We start from the raw sequence: 19,903 nt of genomic DNA, 5'->3' as shown, positions 1-19,903 counted from the left end.
CACTACGGAGACGGAACCGGCCCTCGCGACGGAGATGGAACCGGCCCTCGCGACGGAGACGGACGGGCCTCACTACGGAGACGGAACCGGCCCTCGCGACGGAGATGGAACCGGCCCTCGCGACGGAGACGGACGGGCCTCACTACGGAAACGGAACCGGCCCTCGCTACGGAGACGGAACCGGCCCTCGCGACGGAGACAGAACCGGCCCTCGCGACGGAGACGGACGGGCCTCACTACGGAGACGGAACCGGCCCTCGCGACGGAGACAGAACCGGCCCTCGCGACGGAGACGGACGGGCCTCGCGACGGAGATGGAACCGGCCCTCGTTACAGAGACGGAACCGGCCCTCGCGACGGAGACGGAACCGGCCCTCGCTACGGAGATGGAACCGGCCCTCGCGACGGAGACGGACGGGCCTCACTACGGAGATGGAACCGGCCCTCGTTACGGAGACGGAACCGGCCCTCGCGACGGAGACGGAACCGGCCCTCGCGACGGAGACGGACCCGGCCCTCGCTACGGAGACGGAACCGGCCCTCGCTACGGAGACGGAACCGGCCCTCGCGACGGAGACGGAACCGGCCCTCGCGACGGAGACGGAACCGGCCCTCGCGACAGAGACGGAACCGGCCCTCGCTACGGAGACGGAACCGGCCCTCGCGACGGAGACGGAACCGGCCCTCGCGATGGAGACGGAACCGGCCCTCGCGACGGAGACGGAACCGGGCCTCCCTACGGAGATGGAACCGGCCCTCGCGACGGAGACAGAACCGGCCCTCGCGACGGAGACAGAACCGGCCCTCGCGATGGAGACGGAACCGGCCCTCACGACGGAGACAGAACCGGCCCTCGCGACGGAGACAGAACCGGCCCTCACGACGGAGACAGAACCGGCCCTCGCGACGGAGACGGAACCGGGCCTCCCTACGGAGACGGAACCGGCCCTCGCGACGGAGACAGAACCGGCCCTCACTACAGAGACGGAACTGGCCCTCGCGATGGAGACAGAACCGGCCCTCGCGACGGAGACAGAACCGGCCCTCGCGACGGAGACAGAACCGGGCCTCGCGATGGAGACAGAACCGGGCCTCGCGACGGAGACGGAACCGGCCCTCGCTACGGAGATGGACGGGCCTCACTACGGAGACGGAACCGGCCCTCGCGACGGAGACGGAACTGGCCCTCACGACGGAGATGGACGGGCCTCACTACGGAGACGGAACCGGCCCTCGGACGGGCCTCACTACGGAGACGGAACCGGCCCTCGGACGGCCCTCGCGACGGAGACGGAACCGGCCCTCGCGACGGAGACGGAACCGGCCCTCGCTACGGAGACGGAACCGGCCCTCGCGACGGAGACGGACGGGCCTCACTACGGAGATGGAACCGGCCCTCGCTACGGAGATGGAACCAGCCCTCGCGACGGAGACGGAACCGGCCCTCACGACAGAGACGGAACCGGCCCTCGCGACGGAGACGGAACCGGGCCTCCCTACGGAGACGGAACCGGCCCTCGCGACGGAGACAGAACCGGCCCTCACGACGGAGACAGAACCAGCCCTCGCGATGGAGACAGAACCGGCCCTCGCGACGGAGACAGAACCGGGCCTCCCTACAGAGACGGAACCGGCCCTCGCGACGGAGACGGAACCGGCCCTCGCGACGGAGACGGAACCGGGCCTCGCGACGGAGACAGAACCGGGCCTCCCTACAGAGACGGAACCGGCCCTCGCGACGGAGACGGAACCGGCCCTCGCGACGGAGACGGAACCGGCCCTCGCGACGGAGACGGAACCGGCCCTCGCGACGGAGACGGCCGGGCCTCAGAAAACCAGAATTCACCTGGCTCCACCATGGAACTTCACATCCAGCCTCCCGATGGTGGAGTGGCAGCTGGCGCTCCACACCTGGGGCCGGCCGCTGTCATCCCTGCTCACCCCGAGCTCAGCGGAGAGGGACAGGCCGCTCACACTCACGTGGAAGGAGCCACTGTCGGGTCTGGGAAGGGAGGAAAGAGCAGGGTAGTTAGCACCCGCCGGCCAGCAGGGCTCGGTCTGCCCTCGCGACAGGCCCCGAGGCAGGGGGGAGACCCCGGGGAGACAGCCCTGGAGAGCAAAGCCAGAGCTGTACCTGGAGAAGGAGAGAGCAGAGCCCGGGCAGTGCTCTGTACTGCAGGGACTCCCTCTAAGGGGGGGAAGCAGGAGCCCCATGGCCCATCCATCTCTCCCCCACAAGACTGCCACCTGCACCAGTTTCTGCGAGGCCCTCTGCCCCCCCGAGGAATTGCACCCTGCACCCCCTGTCCAGTCCTCCAGTACGGAGCCCCCTCCCCTTCCTCCTCTGCCTTCTGTTCCATGCCCCGGAGCCAGGCCTCCCCCTTGCCCCTCCTCCCTGCACCTGTGCAGCCACCAGGAACCAGGGCAGGGCGGGAGGAAGGGCACCGGGGAGGGGCGGGGAGGGTCCCTTCTCTCTAGCCATGCTCCTGCCACAAGGCTCGGGCACGGGCAACGGCGCCCAGGCTGTGCCACGGGGGCCTCCCAGGAATAGTGCCGCAGCATCTGGTGCTTGCATCCTTTGCTCCCTTCCCTACGGGGACGCCTGCACTTTCTGAGACCCATTGACCCAGCTGGGCAATCAGGCCCTGTAGGGCTGCGAGCCGCCCCCTGCCAGGCAGGGTAACCACGGCGGGAGCTGTGCCCGCCCCAGAGTCCCCTCCCAGCCCAGAAGGTGCCACGTGCAGGGCCCCCCGCTCCTGTTACGGTGAAGAATAGGGCGTCGTCCCTGAGCTGGCTCCGGCGCTCGCTGGGAGCGTGGGGCCCCCACCGCAGATTGGCCCTTACACGAACAGCGCCATCACGCGCCAGACACCACTGAGCAGGATGCGGGCGTGGCTGACCACGAGCCTCACGCCGGTGCCCTCGGAGAAGCTGAGGGACGACTCGCTCAGCTGCAGCTCCTGAATCCGGATCCTGCGGAGCAGCCCACAGACACGGCTCAGCCCGAGCGTCCGGGGACCGTGCGCTGCCCCGAACGCCCGAGGAACGTCTGGGGACCCCGGCGCCACGCTCCACCGAGTGCACGGCCGGGAATTGGGCTTCCGGGGGCTGCCCTCTGCCCAGCCTCTCCGAGAAACGGAGAGCACCGAGACGGCGTGCACGTGTGTGTGGCGGGGTGCGCGTACGAACGCACGTCTGCACACGGCGGGGTGCCAGCGTGTGCGTGGGGGGGGGGGTCAGCCAGGGCTGTGAGCACTGGGGGAGCCGCACTGCTTTTAGCCACATGGGCAAAGGGCCATTTATTGCAACTGTGTCCTGGGAGTGGGGGGGGAGCTCAGATCGTGCTTTAGAGAGTCAGGGCCGGGCTCTCTAGGACGGCCCCAGCCTCAGCTCCTGGTCTCCCCAGCCCTGGCCCTGCTCACCCCTCAGCTCAGCTCCCCTAGCCCAGACCCTCTGTCCCCTCACCTGGAGGACAGGGCCCTACATCCTGACTCTTTCATTGGCCGGCCGGCCCTGTCAATCAGACTGCCCTAAAGTTTTATCTGCTCCGCATTGGCCTTGGAGACTGTCACTCTCAGGTCCTGATTTCTCATTGGCCCATCCCCTTCATGTGGGACAGGGAAAGGGCCCCCCCCCAGAATTTCAGTGTGTGTGTGTGGGGGGGGGGGGGCTGCACTGCCCTTGCACAAGGCACGTGGCCCAAGGGCGCACAGGGGGCCTGGGGCGGAGGTGGAGCAGGATTTGAACCCGCATCTCAGACTGGCGCCTGCACAGCTGGGCCGCCCCTCGGCCCCATGGTGCCGGCTCGGCTCAGGAAGCCGGTCCCGTGGCGGGATCTGTGGCTTGGAACAGAGGGCACCCCCCTTCGATGAGACCCCCTCCTGCCTCCTGGCTGCACCCCCTCTCATGCGGGCTCGGGGCCCCCAGGGTGGCAGGCCGTGGGTGGGCGGGTGTGGGGGGCAGCACTAAACCAGCTCTCGCAGCCCCTCTCAGCGGCCCCCGGAGCCCCAGTGAGGAGCCCGCGGTGTCCGGTGCAGACAGCCCGGGAGCCCCGCTCGCGTGGGGGGACGGCCGCGCCCCGGCCCCAGCCCCAGGGAGGAGGAGCCGGGCTCTGACCTGGACACGGAGTAGCCCACGACCCCGATGAGGGGCAAGTTGTATGAACCATTCAGATCCGGGACCTGCTCCTTCCTCAGCAGCGCCAGCGCCAGCTCCAGGCCGAACTGCTGACCTGGAATCAGAGAGCAGGCTGGGGGTCACGGCGGGGCCCCGAGGGGAGCAGGCCAGGGATCATAGGGGGGCCTCAAGGGGAGCAGTTCCGGGGGTCACAGTGGCTGGGGGTCATGGCAGGGCACTGAGGGGAGCAGGCCTGGGGGTAAGAGGGGGACCCCGAGGGGAGCAGGCCGGGGGTCAAGGCGGGGCCCCAAGGGGAGCAGGCCAGGGGTCACGGCAGGGCCCCGAGGGGAGCAGGCCAGGGGTCACGGCGGGGCCCCGAGGGGAGCAGGCCAGGGATCATAGGGGGGCCTCAAGGGGAGCAGTTCCGGGGGTCACAGTGGCTGGGGGTCATGGCAGGGCACTGAGGGGAGCAGGCCTGGGGGTAAGAGGGGGACCCCGAGGGGAGCAGGCCGGGGGTCAAGGCGGGGCCCCAAGGGGAGCAGGCCAGGGATCACAGGGGGGCCTCAAGGGGAGCAGGCCCGGGGGTCACGGTGAGGCCCTGAGAGGAGCAGGCCTGGGGGTCGGAGGGGGGTCCTGAGGGGAGCAGGCCCGGGAGTCACAGGGGGGCCCCGAGGGGAGCAGGCCAGGGATTACAGGGGGGTCCCAAGGGGAGGAGGCCCGGGAGTCATGGTGGGGCCCCGAGGGGAGCAGGCTGGGGGTTACAGGGGGGTCCCAAGGGGAGGAGGCCCGGGAGTCATGGTGGGGCCCCGAGGGGAGCAGGCTGGGGGTCACGGTGGGGTCCCAAGGGGAAGAGGCAGGGAGTCACAGGGGGGGCCCCGAGGGGAGCAGGCCGGGGGTCACGGTGGGGTCCCAAGGGGAAGAGGCAGGGAGTCACAGGGGGTCCCCGAGGGGAGCAGGCCGGGGGTCACGGCAGGGCCCCGAGGGGAGCAGGCCGGGGGTCACAGGGGGGGCCCCGAGGGGAGCAGGCTGGGGGTCACGGTGGGGCCCCAAGGGGAGCAGGCTGGGGGTCACGGTGGGGCCCCAAGGGGAGCAGGCTGGGGGTCACGGTGGGGCCCCGAGGGGAGCAGGCTGGGGGTCACGGTGGGGCCCCAAGGGGAGCAGGCCCGGGGGTCACGGCGGGGCCCCGAGGGGAGCAGGCAAGCCCTGGGCTCAGAGCCCAGGCCGCGGTTCGGGTGAAAGACGACCAGGTTAGTAACCGCGCAGCGCCACAGACCGAACTGCAGGCCCTTCTGCGTCACTCTGCCTTTCACGCCGGCATCGGCTCCTTCCGCCCCAGAGCAAGCGCCCAGCAGAACAAGGACCAGGCCCCAAACCATCCTCGGGGACCGGCGCTGGGATCCTCCTCACGCCCTGCAGCTGGGAAAGGAAGATGTGCAGCTCGCAGCGCTCCCAGCGCCCCCACCCAGCTCGGCGCTACCGGCCTCGTCAATTCCCAGCTCCACTGCAGAGCAGGACTTTGGGCCAGTCCTTTGCCCCAAGAGCCAGGTCCACGAGAAACCCCTTTTCTCCCTCCCACAGCCCTGCCTGGCCAGCCTGGAACAGGGCCGACAGCCTGGGCACCCAAGAACACAACCCACCCTTGCCAGTACCTCAGCTCCTGGGGAGACCCGTCACGCTGAGAGGGCTACAGTGCGCACCCAGGGATAAACCCAAGTCACGACCCCGCATTTTATATGGGGCACTGGCTGGAAAGCACACGCAAGCCTTGTCCCTCGCGCTTCCCACTGCGCCCGATACTTGCACCAGAGCCGCCGTGAGCCCGCCTGTGACGCTAAAACGCTGTTCCTTCCTACAGCCCGTGGTGGAAACCCCGTCCTTTCCCCACACCGTGACTCAGAGGGGAAACCAAGAGAAAGCCGCAGTCAATTGATCTGTTTTTGAGCAGTTTGCAAAGGAGGGAAGGGAGGTTTCACACACCAGCAGTTGGGGAAGTGGCAGTTCTGTGCATGAACCCAGACCCCACGCAGAGCAGGCGGGGAGTTCAGGTGCCCAGGGCCCATGGCTCACTGTTTGCTAGCCAATCACCCCTCTGCCTAAAAACTCAGGCAGGCAACAGAGCTGCAGCCAGGTGGCTGGAATGAGTTGTCACGGTCTAGGAGCGAGCAGTCCCACGACACAATCCCAGGCCCCTAGCCCAGTGACTCTCACAGGGCCGGTGGTACGTACCTGATACTGCAGAGGAAGGCGGTGGATGGAGAATCCACCACCCAGACCTAGAATTCTCTGGGCCCCCTTGTGCTAGCTGCAATCCAGTGGCACCTACATAGACATCGCTGGTGGAGGAGGCCTGGTGCAGGAGCTGGTCCCAGAGCAGCAGTGAGAAGCAGCTTTTGCTGCCTCATTGCGCACTCAGATTTGGCCCTGCGGCCCCTCCAGAACAGGGACCCTGGGCCTGCTCCCCTCAGTGCCCCGCCATGACCCCCAGCCACTGTGACCCTCCAGAACAGGGACCCTGGGCCAAACCCAAGCAGCACCGAGCTCTCCGTGCTGCTCCCTCAGTTTGGGCCCGCCTGTCCCCTTGTTGTGACAGAGCTGGCAGTGGGTCCACAAGGGCTGTTTCGCCTCACGCCTGCGGGGGGGCTGGCTCCTGCATCGGGGTCCTCCACCCACAGCATCAAACCAAAGGAAGTTTTTCTTCACTCAGTGCACTGTCAACCTGTGGAACTCCCTGCCGGAGGATGCGGTGAAGGCTAGAACTTTAACAGGGTTCAGAAAAGAGCTAGCTAGATTCATGGAGGTTAGGTCCCTCAATGGCTATAAGCCAGGATGGGTAGGAGTGGTGTCCCTGGTCTCTGTTTGTCTGGAAGTGGGTGACAGGGGAGGGATGACGTGAGGATCCCCTGTTCTGTTCACTCCCTCTGGGGCACCTGGCGCTGGCCACTGTGGGCAGGCAGGATACTGGGCTGGATGGACCTTTGGTCTGACCCAGTCTGGCTGTTCTGATCTTTATTCCCCCTGCTCCTGCAGGTCTCTCAAAGCCTCAAGACCTACTTCAAGGACAAGCAGAGGCACTGAGTGCCCAGGCAAGGGGGCGGGCTGGGAGAGGGCAGGTGGGAGCCCCAGAGGAAGGCAGGGGGTTCAGGCGGACATGCCATGTGTTATGTTTCCGGGGCACCCTGGGACAAACACAGAACAAAACAGTCCCTGCTCCAGAGAACGTACCATTTTAGTGGGGCTCAGCTTGGTTTCTCGTAGAAATCAGCTGAACCCTGCAGTGGGCGGTTTAATAGCCCTGCCCCCATTCTGTGCTAACCCTGGATGTGCTTGTTATCCGGGGTATGTCCAATCCCTTTTAGAATCTCGCTAAACTCTTCGCCTCAATGGTTCCATGTGGCGGTGAGTTCCACCGTCTCCTCTCCCATTGCACGTAAAAGTATTTCCTCCTCTCAGGTGTGAATTCCCGACCTTGTAATGTCATAGACTGGCCCTTTGTCCAGGTGTTACAGGACAGGGAGAACAGATGCCTGCCAGCTGTTGTTTTACAGACGTTTAAAGGAGACAGCGATCAAATTTTCTGCACCGGGGGCAGGAGAAGACGCAGTCAGCTTAGGTTGCCGTTATGTTCGACAGTAGGAAAAACATCCAACTCTCCGGCGAGTGACGCATGGGACCCGGTGGGCCAGAGAGGTGGTGGAAACCCCAGAAAGGTTTTTGGAACAGGCTAGACAAACACCTCTTAGAGGCACCTACTCCTGCCTCAGCGTGAGACAGAGCCGAGCTGGCCTCCGGTTAGTTCCTTAAGCTCTTACAGTCCCATCATTCTACAGTCCTGTCCCCTTACCCGTCTGCTCTCTAAGGCCTTGTCTACGCTCACCGGCGCCCTCAGACCCACAACTACCCACCGCAGCGTCTTGCATGCGGTAAACTCCGCCGGGTTCTGTGCTGGCTTGCTCAGACATGGGCGGGCAGTGAAGGAGGCAAGCCCCCGAGCCCCGCCCCTTCTGCAGAGGCCCCGCCCCTTCTGCAGAGGCCCCGCCCCCACAGGAGCCAAGCCACCTCCCCACCCGCCCCCACCACAGGCCATACATGCGCTCCCCCCACCGCCACAGGGAGGGGAGAAGGGCAGACGCATGTGTGCAGCTCAGCCTCCCCAGCCCTGGTGCATGGGGAGCACATGGCCTGAGCCTCCTCGGCCCTGGGGGATGGAGAGGGCGGGGGCTGGGAACAGCAACACTCTACCCCCAGGAGCCTACAGCAGGTGTTCTGGGGGCGGAGCGTGGGCGGGGCCAGGCTGGCCCTTTGGGAAGGCAACGCCTCCCCCCGCCTAGCGTACCTGCCGCCCACGGGCTTGGATGGTGGGGCTTCCCACAGTCCCCTGGCAGCCTGGCTGTTTTTCCTCCTCTGACCTCTTTTATCAGCTGGGAGTAGCTAGGGGAGGTTCAGGTCGTTCTCTTAGCCAGACCTGAAGTACGGCCGGGGTCTATACTGAGCGCCTCTTACAGTTCGACACAGTCTGGTCTGATCTCTCTGCCCAGCCGTCGCTGCCCCCCTCACGGCAGCTCTCGGAAGCAGCCTCGCCGGCCTTTGGGTACAGGCTGCAACCTTCTTGCGCCGGTGCTGTTGGCTACAGAGCCAAAAATCTTCCATGAGACCTTTCGGCTTGGGCCCAGCGGGGGAGGATGCCAGAGCCCTGGTTCCCTCGCCCTGGCCTACACTAGGGCGTTATTTCGAAATAACCCCCCTTCGGTTGAATTAATAAGCGGAGCCTCCACACGGCCACGCCTGTCATTTTGAAATAACGGGCTGTTTCTTTCGAAATCGGTACGCCTGCTTTCCTGGGGGAACAACGCTAACTTCGAAAGAGTGATTTCAAAATAGCGGTCGTGGGGCTGCTATTTCGAAATAACAACTCCCCCAAGTCGTTTGAACGAACGACTCCCCAGTGCTTCCCTGGAAGTCGAGATATCACCGCCACGCTCCCGGAGCCGCCCTCGGACTCGGTTGGAAGCTTCCCCGTAGCAAGGGCGCGCTAGGTCGAGTTTGATATTCCGGGAGTGATTCAATCGACGTTCGTTCTTTCGAAATAGTTTCCTAGCTGAGACATGCCCCAGATGTCGACACAACACTACTGAGCCCCACAACCCATTCCTGAGTCAGCTGACCTGGGTCAGCTGGGGCCGAGCTGTGTGTATTTTGTCCTAGTAGTATCAGGGCCGGCTTGAGCCATTCCTGCACCCCGGGCAGCGGGCGTGCGATGCGTGTGCTGGGTGCACAGTGTACTCACAGCCCTGCCCCCCCGGCACGCTGCGCCCCTTACAGCTGCCATCAGGCGCCGTGCGCTCAGGGGTCGTGCTGCGCCCCTTACAGCTGCCATCAGGCGCCGTGCGCTCAGGGGTCGTGCTGCGCCCCTTACAGCTGCCATCAGGCGCCGTGCGCTCAGGGGTCGTGCTGCGCCCCTTACAGCTGCCATCAGGCGCCGTGCGCTCAGGGGTCGTGCTGCGCCCCTTACAGCTGCCATCAGGCGCCGTGCGCTCAGGGGTCGTGCTGCGCCCCTTACAGCTGCCATCAGGCGCCGTGCGCTCAGGGGTCGTGCTGCGCCCCTTACAGCTGCCATCAGGCGCCGTGCGCTCAGGGGTCGTGCTGCGCCCCTTACAGCTGCCATCAGGCGCCGTGCGCTCAGGGGTCGTGCTGCGCCCCTCACAGCTGCCATCAGGCGCCAGGCGCTCAGGGGTCGTGCTGCGCCCCTTACAGCTGCCATCAGGCGCCAGGCGCTCAGGGGTCGTGCTGCGCCCCTTACAGCTGCCATCAGGCGCCAGGCGCTCAGGGGTCGTGCTGCGCCCGTTACAGCTGCCATCAGGCGCCAGGCGCTCAGGGGTCGTGCTGCGCCCCTTACAGCTGCCATCAGGCGCCGTGCGCTCAGGGGTCGTGCTGCGCCCCTTACAGCTGCCATCAGGCGCCAGGCGCTCAGGGGTCGTGCTGCGCCCCTTACAGCTGCCATCAGGCGCCGTGCGCTCAGGGGTCGTGCTGCGCCCATTACAGCTGCCATCAGGCGCCGCGCATCCGGAGCAGCTGGGTGCGCTGTGCTCCTTACAGCTGCCATCAGGCGCCAGGCGCTCAGGGGTCGTGCTGCGCCCATTACAGCTGCCATCAGGCACCGCGCAGCCGGAGCAGCTGGGTGCGCTGTGCTCCTTACAGCTGCCATCAGCCCCCCCATAGGTTGGCACCCCAGGCAGCTGCCCACCTAGCCCCCCTTCATGCAGCCCTGAGCCCCCCGTGTGGACGTGGCCTAGGTGAGTGGGTTAGGACCGCCCGGAGGTTCCGTGGAGCCCCAGGAGCGGCTCAGCCAACGCTCGTGGCTGATAAAGAAATCGACACAAATCCGGAGCCGGGGCCGTGCAGCGCCGAAGACGGAGCAAAGGGCCGTTCGCTCACACTCAACGCTTCCGGCCCCGAGCCCTGGGGCCCAGCGATGTGCAAGCCAAAGGAAAGCAGGGCCTGGGGAAATCCTGGGAGCTGCCTTTCCTTCTGCTAACTGGGCCACACACAGAGCCACGCCCCGTCTCAGCCTGCATGGCGCAGACGAGATCCCTGCCAGGGAGGGAAGAGCAGGCACCTAATGCCAGCCAGGCGCTGTGCAGTCGGGAGTCACTGGGAAGCCCTCCGCGGGCAGCAAGGGGCTTCGGGCATCCTCAAGGGCACGAACGCAGCCGCCTCCCATGGAAACCGGCTGAAATCTCTCCAAGGGCTTGGGGCGCGGTGCCTACGTACGTCGCAAGCCGAGCACCAGACATCCGTCAGCGGGAGAGCGTGACCGCAGGTCATCCCAGCGCTAGGTACCTCCTGCTGTGGTCGCCCCGCTCTGGCTGGGGGGCATCGTGCTCGGGGGGCACCTCCCATGGGCTCTTAAGTGTCTCCAGGAGCAATAACCGCTCAGAGCCACCCCCCGACACGGGCGTCCTGGCTGCGCTGACCCCAGGCGAGTGTTGCCACCGACTCAGCTCGTGGTCTGGCGTCCCAGGGCGCTGTGCCCCACGATAAGACCCCGAGCGTGTCAGTGCCCACTTCCCTGTTGGCAGAAAGTGGCACCGGTCGGGCTCAGATCCCTGCAGCCTTTTCAAACCTCGCCTGCCCCACGCCAGACCTGGCTGAGCTGCGGCACACGCGCCTGGTAGTGCGGGCACCAGCTCCGCCTCGCGAGACAGAGCCCAGCTAGCGGGGAGGCCGTGGCTGAGTCGTTCTCCAGCGACTCTGGCCAAGAGTGGAAAAACCTGGCCTGGAAAATCGCCTCCCCTCTAGAACGTCTGCCCTGCCACGACCCGCCTGAAGCAGCTGCCAGTGTGAACGGCACTCCCAGCCCACACTCGCGAGGCTTCGTGCCGCTTACGGACAGTGTCTTGCCCAAGAGGAGCAGAGAGTCCTGCTGCCTCCAGCAGGGTCCGAGGGCCGTGCCCTGCCAGCGGGACAAACGGGGGGCTTTGCCAGGCCTCGTTTGCAGGCTGGAAGCAGAGCGGGGGAAAGCTGCCGGCTTACCCTCCCCTCCCAGCTCTCCTTGCAGGAAGGCTTTCAGGGACTATCCAGCCGGATTGCCCCACAGCCAATAGGAGGCTACATCAGACCTCGCCCTCCCTGAACCCCCCTGACTTCCAGCCTGTCTCCAAGGCCGGAGAAGGCTGCTGGTCCCCAGACACGGGCCCAGCTCTCGTGTGGTGAAGATGCACCATCACTTCTGCTGATGCTGTGCACAGAAGGGACGACGCTCTTTCTGCGGCTACCCTTGGCTCTCCCTCAGAGCATCCTAGAGCCCCGGGGCTGGACGAGACCTCAGGAATCTCCGAGTCCAGCCCCCTGGCCAAAGCAGGACCAAGCCCAATGAAATCAGCCCAGCCAAGGCTTGGTCAAACCGGGACTTAAACACCTTGGCTACGTCTACACTGGCATGATTTTCTGAAAATGCTTTTAATGGAAAAGTTTTCAGTTATAAGCATTTTCGGAAAAGCACGTCTAGATTGGCAGGATGCTTTTCCGCAAACGCACTTTTTGCGAAAAAGCATCCGTGGCCAATCTAGACGCGGTTTTCTGCAAAAAAGCCCCGATCGCCATTTTCGCCATCGGGGCTTTTTTGCGGAAAACAAATCTGAGCTGTCTACACTGGCCCTTTTGCACAAAAGTCTTTCGGAAAAAGACTTTTGCCCGAACGGGAGCAGCACAGTATTTCCGGAAAAGCACTGATGATCTTACATGAGATTGTCAGTGCTTTTCCGGAAATTCAAGCGGCCAGTGTAGACAGCTGGCAAGTTTTTCCGCAAAATCAGATGATTTTGCGGAAAAACTTGCCAGTCTAGACACAGCCCTTCAGGGATGGCGATTCCACCCCCTCCCTAGGGAACCCAACCCAGTGCTCCCCCACCCTGCTAGGGAACTAATTTGTCCTCATCTGCAACCTAGACCTCCCCCACTGTAACTAGACCTCCCCCACTCCATCACCTGTGCACCCACTGCCCCTTCCTGCCTAGCGTGCGCCTGTTGAGCTGTGCAACCTATTATTATAGCAGAGACCAAGTCCCTGATGCTCAGCTCCGCCCCGAGCAGCTACTGCAACCCCTGGGAGGAACACAGCTGCTCCCCCACCCTTCCTCCCTCTGCCGAGACCCCACCAGCTCTGCTGGGGTCACCCACGCAGCGTTTCTTGAGCCAGTCATTCTGCACAACTATGGGCAGACAATTACCGCCCAGACGAGCCCCTCATCCGTCCTTCAGGTCCTCCCGGCTGCACTGCACAGCTAGACGGGGGAATCGCCGCTGGCCCAGAAATGTGAACCCCGAAGATGAGACACCCCCCTAAATACGGGCGTCTCCCTTCTCCGAGCCCTCGCGGTAGAGGGATGCAACTGGTACCTGTTTGCTTCCAGAGCCCTCGCTGCGTCTGAACGGGCTGATCCCAGTGGGGCTAAGTCCCAGCACCAGGAGAGCTGCTGTTCTTAAGGCCTGTGTTGATGTCCGAGGCTTCCCAAGTTCTTGATGGTCTGGTTGAACCAGAAAGATGCCTGGATTCCTTGCTCCTAATCCCCACAACAGTCACTGTCCCGGCATCTCCAGCTGAGTCACTGCCAGCCCCGCCGGGTATGCAGAGAGCTCAGTGTTTGGAAGAGCCGCTGCTGCTCCGCCGGCCTTGCAGGGCAGCGTGCATGGCGAGCGGGCAAGGCGTGGCGGGCTGGCGGGGCACCCCTCGTGGGCCGTGGCTCCCCAGCACGCAGAGACATGGCCAGTCCCCCCATTCGGCAAATCCTAGGGTGGCTCATCCTGTTAGAATCTGCTCTCCAGTGAGCTCCGCTGGCCAGCTGAGCGCCGGGGGCGGGGTGGGGGGAGAACACAGACCTCTGTGCCGCGTCCCTGCGGCGCCCATTGGGAACACCGTTCCCGGGGATGTGGCTTCCCTTAGGGCCCTTTTCAGAACACTGTCCCCATCCCCTCCCGGCTCCTTTCCGCGCAAGCTGCCACCGGTGCCGTGGGCTCTGCTTTCCCTCCCTTGGGAACTCCGGGCTGGTTGGATTCTAGGGGAGCCAGGGGTTGAGGAGCGAGTCAGGAGAGAGGCAGAGCAGTTTCAGCAGCCGGGGGACGGGATAGAACCAATGAACCATAGAATCACAGACACTAGAACTGGCAGGGCCCTCGAAAGGCATCGAGTCCAGCCCCTGCCCTCACGGCAGGACCAAGTACCATCTAGACCATCCCTGACAGGCATCTGTCCAACCTGCTCTTCAATATCTCCAGGGATGGAGATTCCACAACCTCCCCAGGCAATTTATCCCAGTGTTTAACCACCCGGACAGGAAGTTTTTCCTAATGTCCAACCAAAACCTCCCTTGCTGCAATTTAAGCCCATTGCTTCTTCTCCTGTCCTCTGAGGCCGAGGAGAACAACTTTTCTCCCTCCTCCTTGTAACATCCATTTAGCTACTTAAAAACTGCTCTCATGTCCCCTCTCAGTCTTCCCTTTTCCAGATTAAACAGCCTTCCCGCCTAGCTCATGTTCTCTAGACTTTAATCATTCGTGTTGCTCTTCTCCGGACCTTCTCCAATTTCTCCACATCTTTCTTGAAATGTGGGGCCCAGAACTGGACACAATCCTCCAACCGAGGCCTAATCAGCGCAGAGCAGAGCGGAAGAATGACTCCTCGTGCCTTGCTCTCAACACTCCTGTTCATGCAGCCCAGAATCATGTTTGCTTTTTTTGCTACGCAAGGTTGTGGGGACCGGTCCCCATGGGATTGTCCCCCAATGGGGCTGCCTGGCCCTGGAGCCTGGAGTGAGCCCAGATGGACATGCCCGACCCTTTCGTTCCGTATGTGGATTCCCCACAGCCAGGTCTGTCTACTCGAGCAGATGGGATCAGACCTCAGCCCTGCTGGGCCAAATCCCACAGACACCCCAAACCCAGGGGGATCTTAGACTCACATCCCTCCCCATCCCTAGCGGCTGCTGGGCAGGCCCCAGCTCAGCTACAGCAACAGGCCCGTGGCGTGAGCCAGGCCGACCCCAGAAGCAACAGCTGAGCGGTAGGAGCTGGGAACTGTGCTGCAAAAGGCCAGGCACTCACCTGCCGCAGAGCACAGCAGAGCTGCAAAGGCCTCTGCTCGGTAGCGTGGGCGGGAGAGCAGCATCTGCGCTGCCCCGGCGACTGGAAACCAGAGCATGGGTCCCTTCTGCCGCCAGCATCAGCCCCGGCCGCGGAGGAGCAGAGATCAGCCCGGGGCAAGAATCCGGCAGCCCAGGTCCCAGAGCAGCACGAGGAGAGCCTCTGTCCTGCCGGGGAACCTGCCTCCCCTGCTGACCACTGGGCTCCCAGGGCCCTGGGGGGAGGCTGAACCGCCCAAGTGCCCGAGGCTGCGTTAGCTTGTTCCTTGCTGGGCGGGGTGGGGGTGGGGTTCGAGTCAGGCTGTCACAACGGAGCCACACACACACAGAGGCAGGCCCAGGCGCACACACACACACACACACAGAGGCAGGCCCAGGCGCACACACACACACACACAGAGGCAGGCCCAGGCGCACACACCGGGACACAACCCCAGCGCCTGTGCGTTGCACTCGCTCTGCACGTTCGCCCTTTCCCCTTTGCAATGGCAAGTCTTGCAGGTGAATGCTTGGGACATCTAAGCAGGGGGCGTGGCCTCTGGGGAGGGGGTGAGTTGGCCCCGCCTCTTTCTAGGAAGGACACGCCCACTTTTTATTACAGCGCCCGGAGGAGGGGCTGCGCCTTCCCCTGTCGGCCTGCGGCAGGTGGGGGGGCCGGGCTGTAACCCGCCTGGCGCGGGCGAGGCGTTGGCGGTGCTAGGGGCCCCGCAGTAAGGCCAAGTGGCCCACGATTGTCGCCTGGGTGCTGAGCTCTGATGGCATTTGCCAAGCCAGGCCGTGAGGTCAAGGCCACCCTGGGCAGCACCTATCAACAGCTCAGCTCCCTCCTCCCCTGCCATCCGCCGGCAGGGCGTGGGCACAGGCAGGAGTGGGGCTGAGCTCGCCGGGGCCTTTCATCCACCTCACCAGGGAGGCTGCCGGCGGCGGTGGAAAGACGAGTTCCCTGCACCTGGCGGAGCTTAAAGAGCCAGCAAGCGGCAGGGATTGTGCTGGGTTTCAAAGGGGCAGGCCCACTCGCCCGTCCCCTTTTATCAGCCCGCAGGAAAGGAAAACCTTCCGGCCCCGCTCATGCAGGAGCCCTGGGACACCCGTGTGTGCGAGCAGCCCGCCCCTCTGTCCTGGGCCACTGCTTGTGGGGCTAGGAGGGGGTGGCTCTGCTATGTCAACCCCAGCATCTGTCCTGCCCTGGCGCAGACACAGCCTGGCCCCAAACACCGCACCTCAGTCGCCTTGTGCCGGAGAAGGACGAGATCCCCCGGCCCCCGACTCCCCATCCCGCCCTGGGGTCTCTGGCCGTCCCCGTTCATGGTGCTATGTCGGCCTCACTTCCTAGCGGCCAGGGGTTAAGAATGAGCAGGCGGGTTGGGCTGGCCGGGCAATTGTGACGTTTTACCCTCCCTCTTTTCCATGACCCGCAGGGCACAACGGAGACTCCTCGGGCCGTCTCAAGAGAGCAGCCGCGCCTCCGGGGATTGGCCGCCCAGGAAACGGAGCTGCACTTCTGCGTCTTTTGCTCCCTTCCGCATGGCTACTGCTGGAGCTGAGTTCTCACCCCCCAGTATCTAGCACTGGGCAGGAAGCAAAGCAAGGGAGAGGCTGCTCCGAGGCCAGAGGACTCAAATAAAGCAAACAGAAGGAAAGAGCCTGGAATTGTGTCTTCTCCCAGTGCGGCACACACCCAGCCTGGGCACGCACGGAGCCCTTGGCACCAGCGAGACTCATAGCTCTTTACCAAGGGAGGGATTAGGATTACAGTCCATAGGTGTCAGGTGGGGAAACTGAGGCAGTGACTTTCCCAGGCGCACATACCAGGCCAGTGGCCAAGACAGGCACAGAAGCCAGCTCGCCTCATGCCCCTCCCGGTGGACACAACCCTCCTGAGGGACAGGCCTCGTCCTTAGCAATAAAAGGCGCAAATAGAGCAGGAGAAAAGGCCGTGTAGGCCTGGCAGGGGCCTGGGACTAGGCCAGGCCTGGCTCCAGCATGTCACAAATTGAGGTGCCACGAGGGGGCGCCGTTGCCCAGGATTCAGACCTGCCACCGGCCCAGCAGTGGTAGTGCCTGGCCTGCTTTGGGGCTAAGGCAGTGCCTGGGGGGTTTGCTGCTCCCTCGTTCTCCTCCACACGGGGGGGCAGGCGGACGCCAGAACCCCAGGGAACGCGGCTCGACAGGCCCTGAGTGACAAACCTGGGGCCCGTTGGTGCCTCGTGACTCCAGAGCCAGACTCTGCCCACCCTGGACACCCGGCTCTTGGGAGGCTCCCAGGAACTCTGGCTGCCCCCTCCCAGGGCAGGCTCTGGGCATGCAGCCGGAGGCAGGGGATGCTCACAGCTGTTCCATCCGCAAGCGCAGGTGCCTGGTCCAACCCGCTTCCCACCCATTTCTCGAGCCTCAGCTTCCTCTTGCTCGGCCGCCCCTGCAAGCGCTGTCTTCTGCAGCGCGGCTCGGCTCTCGAGCTCATTTGTCCTCCCTGCTTCGGTGAGTTCCGCTGGTCGCTGGTCCCGGGCGTTCGTTGCTCCGTGTGAGGAAAAAGCCCCGCTCGGGTTCAGCATGGCCACAGCGCGGGCCATGGATCTACTGGGACTGCTTTCTCAAGTGCTTTCAATCCCGGAGGCTTTGGGGGCTTCTCCTTTGCTGCCCTTCCCATGGGACGGTGACCAAGAGGCTGCAAGCTGCAATCCTCGAGAGATCGTCTAGTCCGGTCCTCTGCACCCACAGCAGGACTAGGGATTGCCTCGGGGATGGGGAACCTTTTGTGGGTCGGGGGTCACTGACCCACAGAAAATCAGTCGGGGGCCACACACAAGTGAGAAGCGAAAGAACTCCCCTCACTGACGTGGCCCCCGACTGAGAAGCAGAAAGACCCGCCCCACGTTCCCCTTGCACCCCAGCACCTGGGGGACCCTGCCTAGTAGATTTTGTGTGCCCCAGCCCTGCAGTGGGGTGGGGGCGGGGTGAAGAGCCAGGGGGAGACCGGAGCCTCGGGGGCTGGATCCAGGCAAGCCGGGGGCTGCAGTCGGCCCCTGGGCCTTAGGTTCCCCTCCCCTGCCCTAGACCATCCCTGCTGATCATAACCCTGCACGCCCTCTCTCCTTGCCTCGCCCTGGGACGAAAGCTGCCGCCCTGTCCCTTGGGATCATTCAATGGGAGCAGGAGTTGACCCAACAGAAAATCACCTGACGGGGGTTTTGTCTGCTCACACGTCCAGCTAGCAGCCTTCTTCACCTCACATCCCAACCTGTGGTAAACAGCGGCCAGGTTCCACCCAAGAGGTGGCTGCATTTCAGGGGCCGATTCAATGAACGCTGGACCTAGTTTGCCAAGCACGCTGGGGATCCCTTGGGATGAAAGGTGGCGTCCAAGTGGAAATATTAATTGGGTTATTATTACTTCCAATGATGAGTCATTTTCACAGACTGTCCCATTTAGCACGTAGTCCCTTGCTGGGTTTCTTGCTCCCTGACTAATTAGCTCACAGTTCTCTTCACTGCAAGCTTAGCACCCGCAGGCCCACCCAGAGCCTCCGCCTGGCTTGGCTTGTGCCTTGTTTGTTCTGTCTCCAGGTTGGGTAACATCTTCCTCCACAGAGACCCAGATCCAGGAAGCCCAGAGCTGCATGCATGGAACAGGGGGTGGTTTTAGGTAAGGACTCAAACCTCCCCTCCCCCCCACACCTATACACACACTCCCTCCCGCATTCCTCTCTGAACTACCAAGGCATTCGCCCTGTCTGAGCCCAGCCAGCCCTAAGGGAGACACGCTGCCAGGACCCACCAGGGCCGGGCCGGTGTGACTTCCCCCAGTAACTTCCCCCTTGTGCCCGCACACACCCCGCCTCCGCTTGCACTGGGGTCGCTCCTTGGTACAAGAGGTATGGCCGGTGTAGACCGGGCCGTGGCACGTTTGAGAGGTTGGGGGAGTTGCCTCTTTTTTCACGAGGGGAGACTAACACCATCCCCACGGCAAACTCTCCTGCAAATTCCTGCTGCACCAGCAGAGCCCCCGAGCCACAAGTGTGGGGGAGGACGGGAGCTGAGAATTGCAACGGGGGGTGGGGGGGAAGGAGGCTCTCTAGCCCCTTCAGGGCGCTAACTTGCCCCCCTGCAGCCTCGCACAAGGGGACGTCTCCCCCGCTCCGTCCCTCCCCATCCACCCACCCACCTGCCTTCGCCCTGGTGGAACATGGGCTGGTCTAGCCCATCCGGGGCTACAAGGGGCCACAGTGCTCGGGATTCCAGTCGCACGACTGTCACTGCTCACTACAGCCAGGTCCTGAGCCTGCCCGGCGTGTGCGGGGTTAAACAGGGACGTGCGGCTGGTTCACATCCCCCACGGCTCACTTACGGGGTGGGGGTGAAATAAGAACCAAAGGTCCCTCTAGCCAGGGTGTCGGGTTCTCCCTGGCCCCAGCTGGCCACGGGAACCCCTTGGCTACTCCCCCTGCCCCCGCCTTGGCTCCGAATGACACAGGGAGCTGGAAGGGAGTTTCATGCCCAGGCTCTGGGAGCCAATCAAGCCAGCTGCGGCAGCTGGAGCCCCGGAAGGCCTGGGTGTGTGAGTCAGCCCTGCCGGATGCAAGGGGCCCGCGTCAGGCAGGGCTGTGGTGCCCTTTGCGCGTCGCTCGCCCTCTGAGGCATCCCTGCAGCTGCGGCTGGAATTGCACAACCCCCTTCTGATGCAATTTCCTCCCCCCCGGCCCTTCGCTGTGCAACGCTGCCTGTTGGGCTTTGCAGGCAGCCCTGGCGTGTCCCCTGCGCCCCGTGTTCCCTCTCCCCTTTGGCCTGGCCCTGCCAGAGCGCCACCCGCTTCAGCGAGAGGCCCAGCCGCAGCGCCGTGGCCCCAGCCAAGGCCAGGCGCCTGCCTCCCAAACGGGGCCGAACCGCCGACGCCAGGCAGGACCTCCAACAAGCCCCTTCTGCTTCCGTCAGCCCAGCTGGAGCCCCGGGGAAAACCTCGGCCCGGCCGCACACCAGATGCTGCTCCCTTTGGATGAAAAGAAAAGCCACTGCCCTCGGCCAGGCCCCTTTGGAGCCAGGGCTGGGGGGCTGCTGCGCTTCTGTTCCTGGCCCTTGGCTGCACCATCCCGTTCAGCCACCCACCTTCCTCCCGGGAAGCCGGCTATTCTTAGAGTGCTTCAAAGCCGCGCCAGGCGC

The 19,903-nt window shown here is 64.1% G+C and overlaps 1 protein-coding gene across 2 annotated transcripts in view; it reads right to left on the bottom strand.

The window, feature by feature from the left end:
• The window catches only part of LOC102459969 (bactericidal permeability-increasing protein), a 32,292-nt gene extending 16,094 nt beyond the window's left edge, over window positions 1–16,198 (bottom strand). Inside the window, exons 1-5 of one of the 2 annotated variants that reach the window (XM_075900871.2) lie at window positions 14,713–16,198; window positions 5,390–5,532; window positions 4,117–4,231; window positions 2,845–2,973; window positions 1,847–2,002 (exon numbers count right to left, since the gene is read on the bottom strand). In XM_075900871.2, coding sequence (XP_075756986.2) covers window positions 1,847–2,002; window positions 2,845–2,973; window positions 4,117–4,231; window positions 5,390–5,492 — 503 coding nt within the window. In that variant the 5' untranslated portion in view covers window positions 5,493–5,532; window positions 14,713–16,198. Of the gene's footprint in view, window positions 1–1,846; window positions 2,003–2,844; window positions 2,974–4,116; window positions 4,232–5,389; window positions 5,533–5,765; window positions 6,066–14,712 lie in introns of those variants that run through there. The other variant, XM_075900870.2, reaches the window with a different exon arrangement.
• Window positions 16,199–19,903: the final 3,705 nt, after the last annotated feature.

This window comes from Pelodiscus sinensis, chromosome 17 (assembly GCF_052426305.1).
Source record: "Pelodiscus sinensis isolate ZL-2025 chromosome 17, ASM5242630v1, whole genome shotgun sequence".
In the NCBI taxonomy this organism is placed as follows: Eukaryota; Metazoa; Chordata; order Testudines; family Trionychidae; genus Pelodiscus; species Pelodiscus sinensis.
This window is presented reverse-complemented; position numbering and strand designations above follow the sequence as displayed.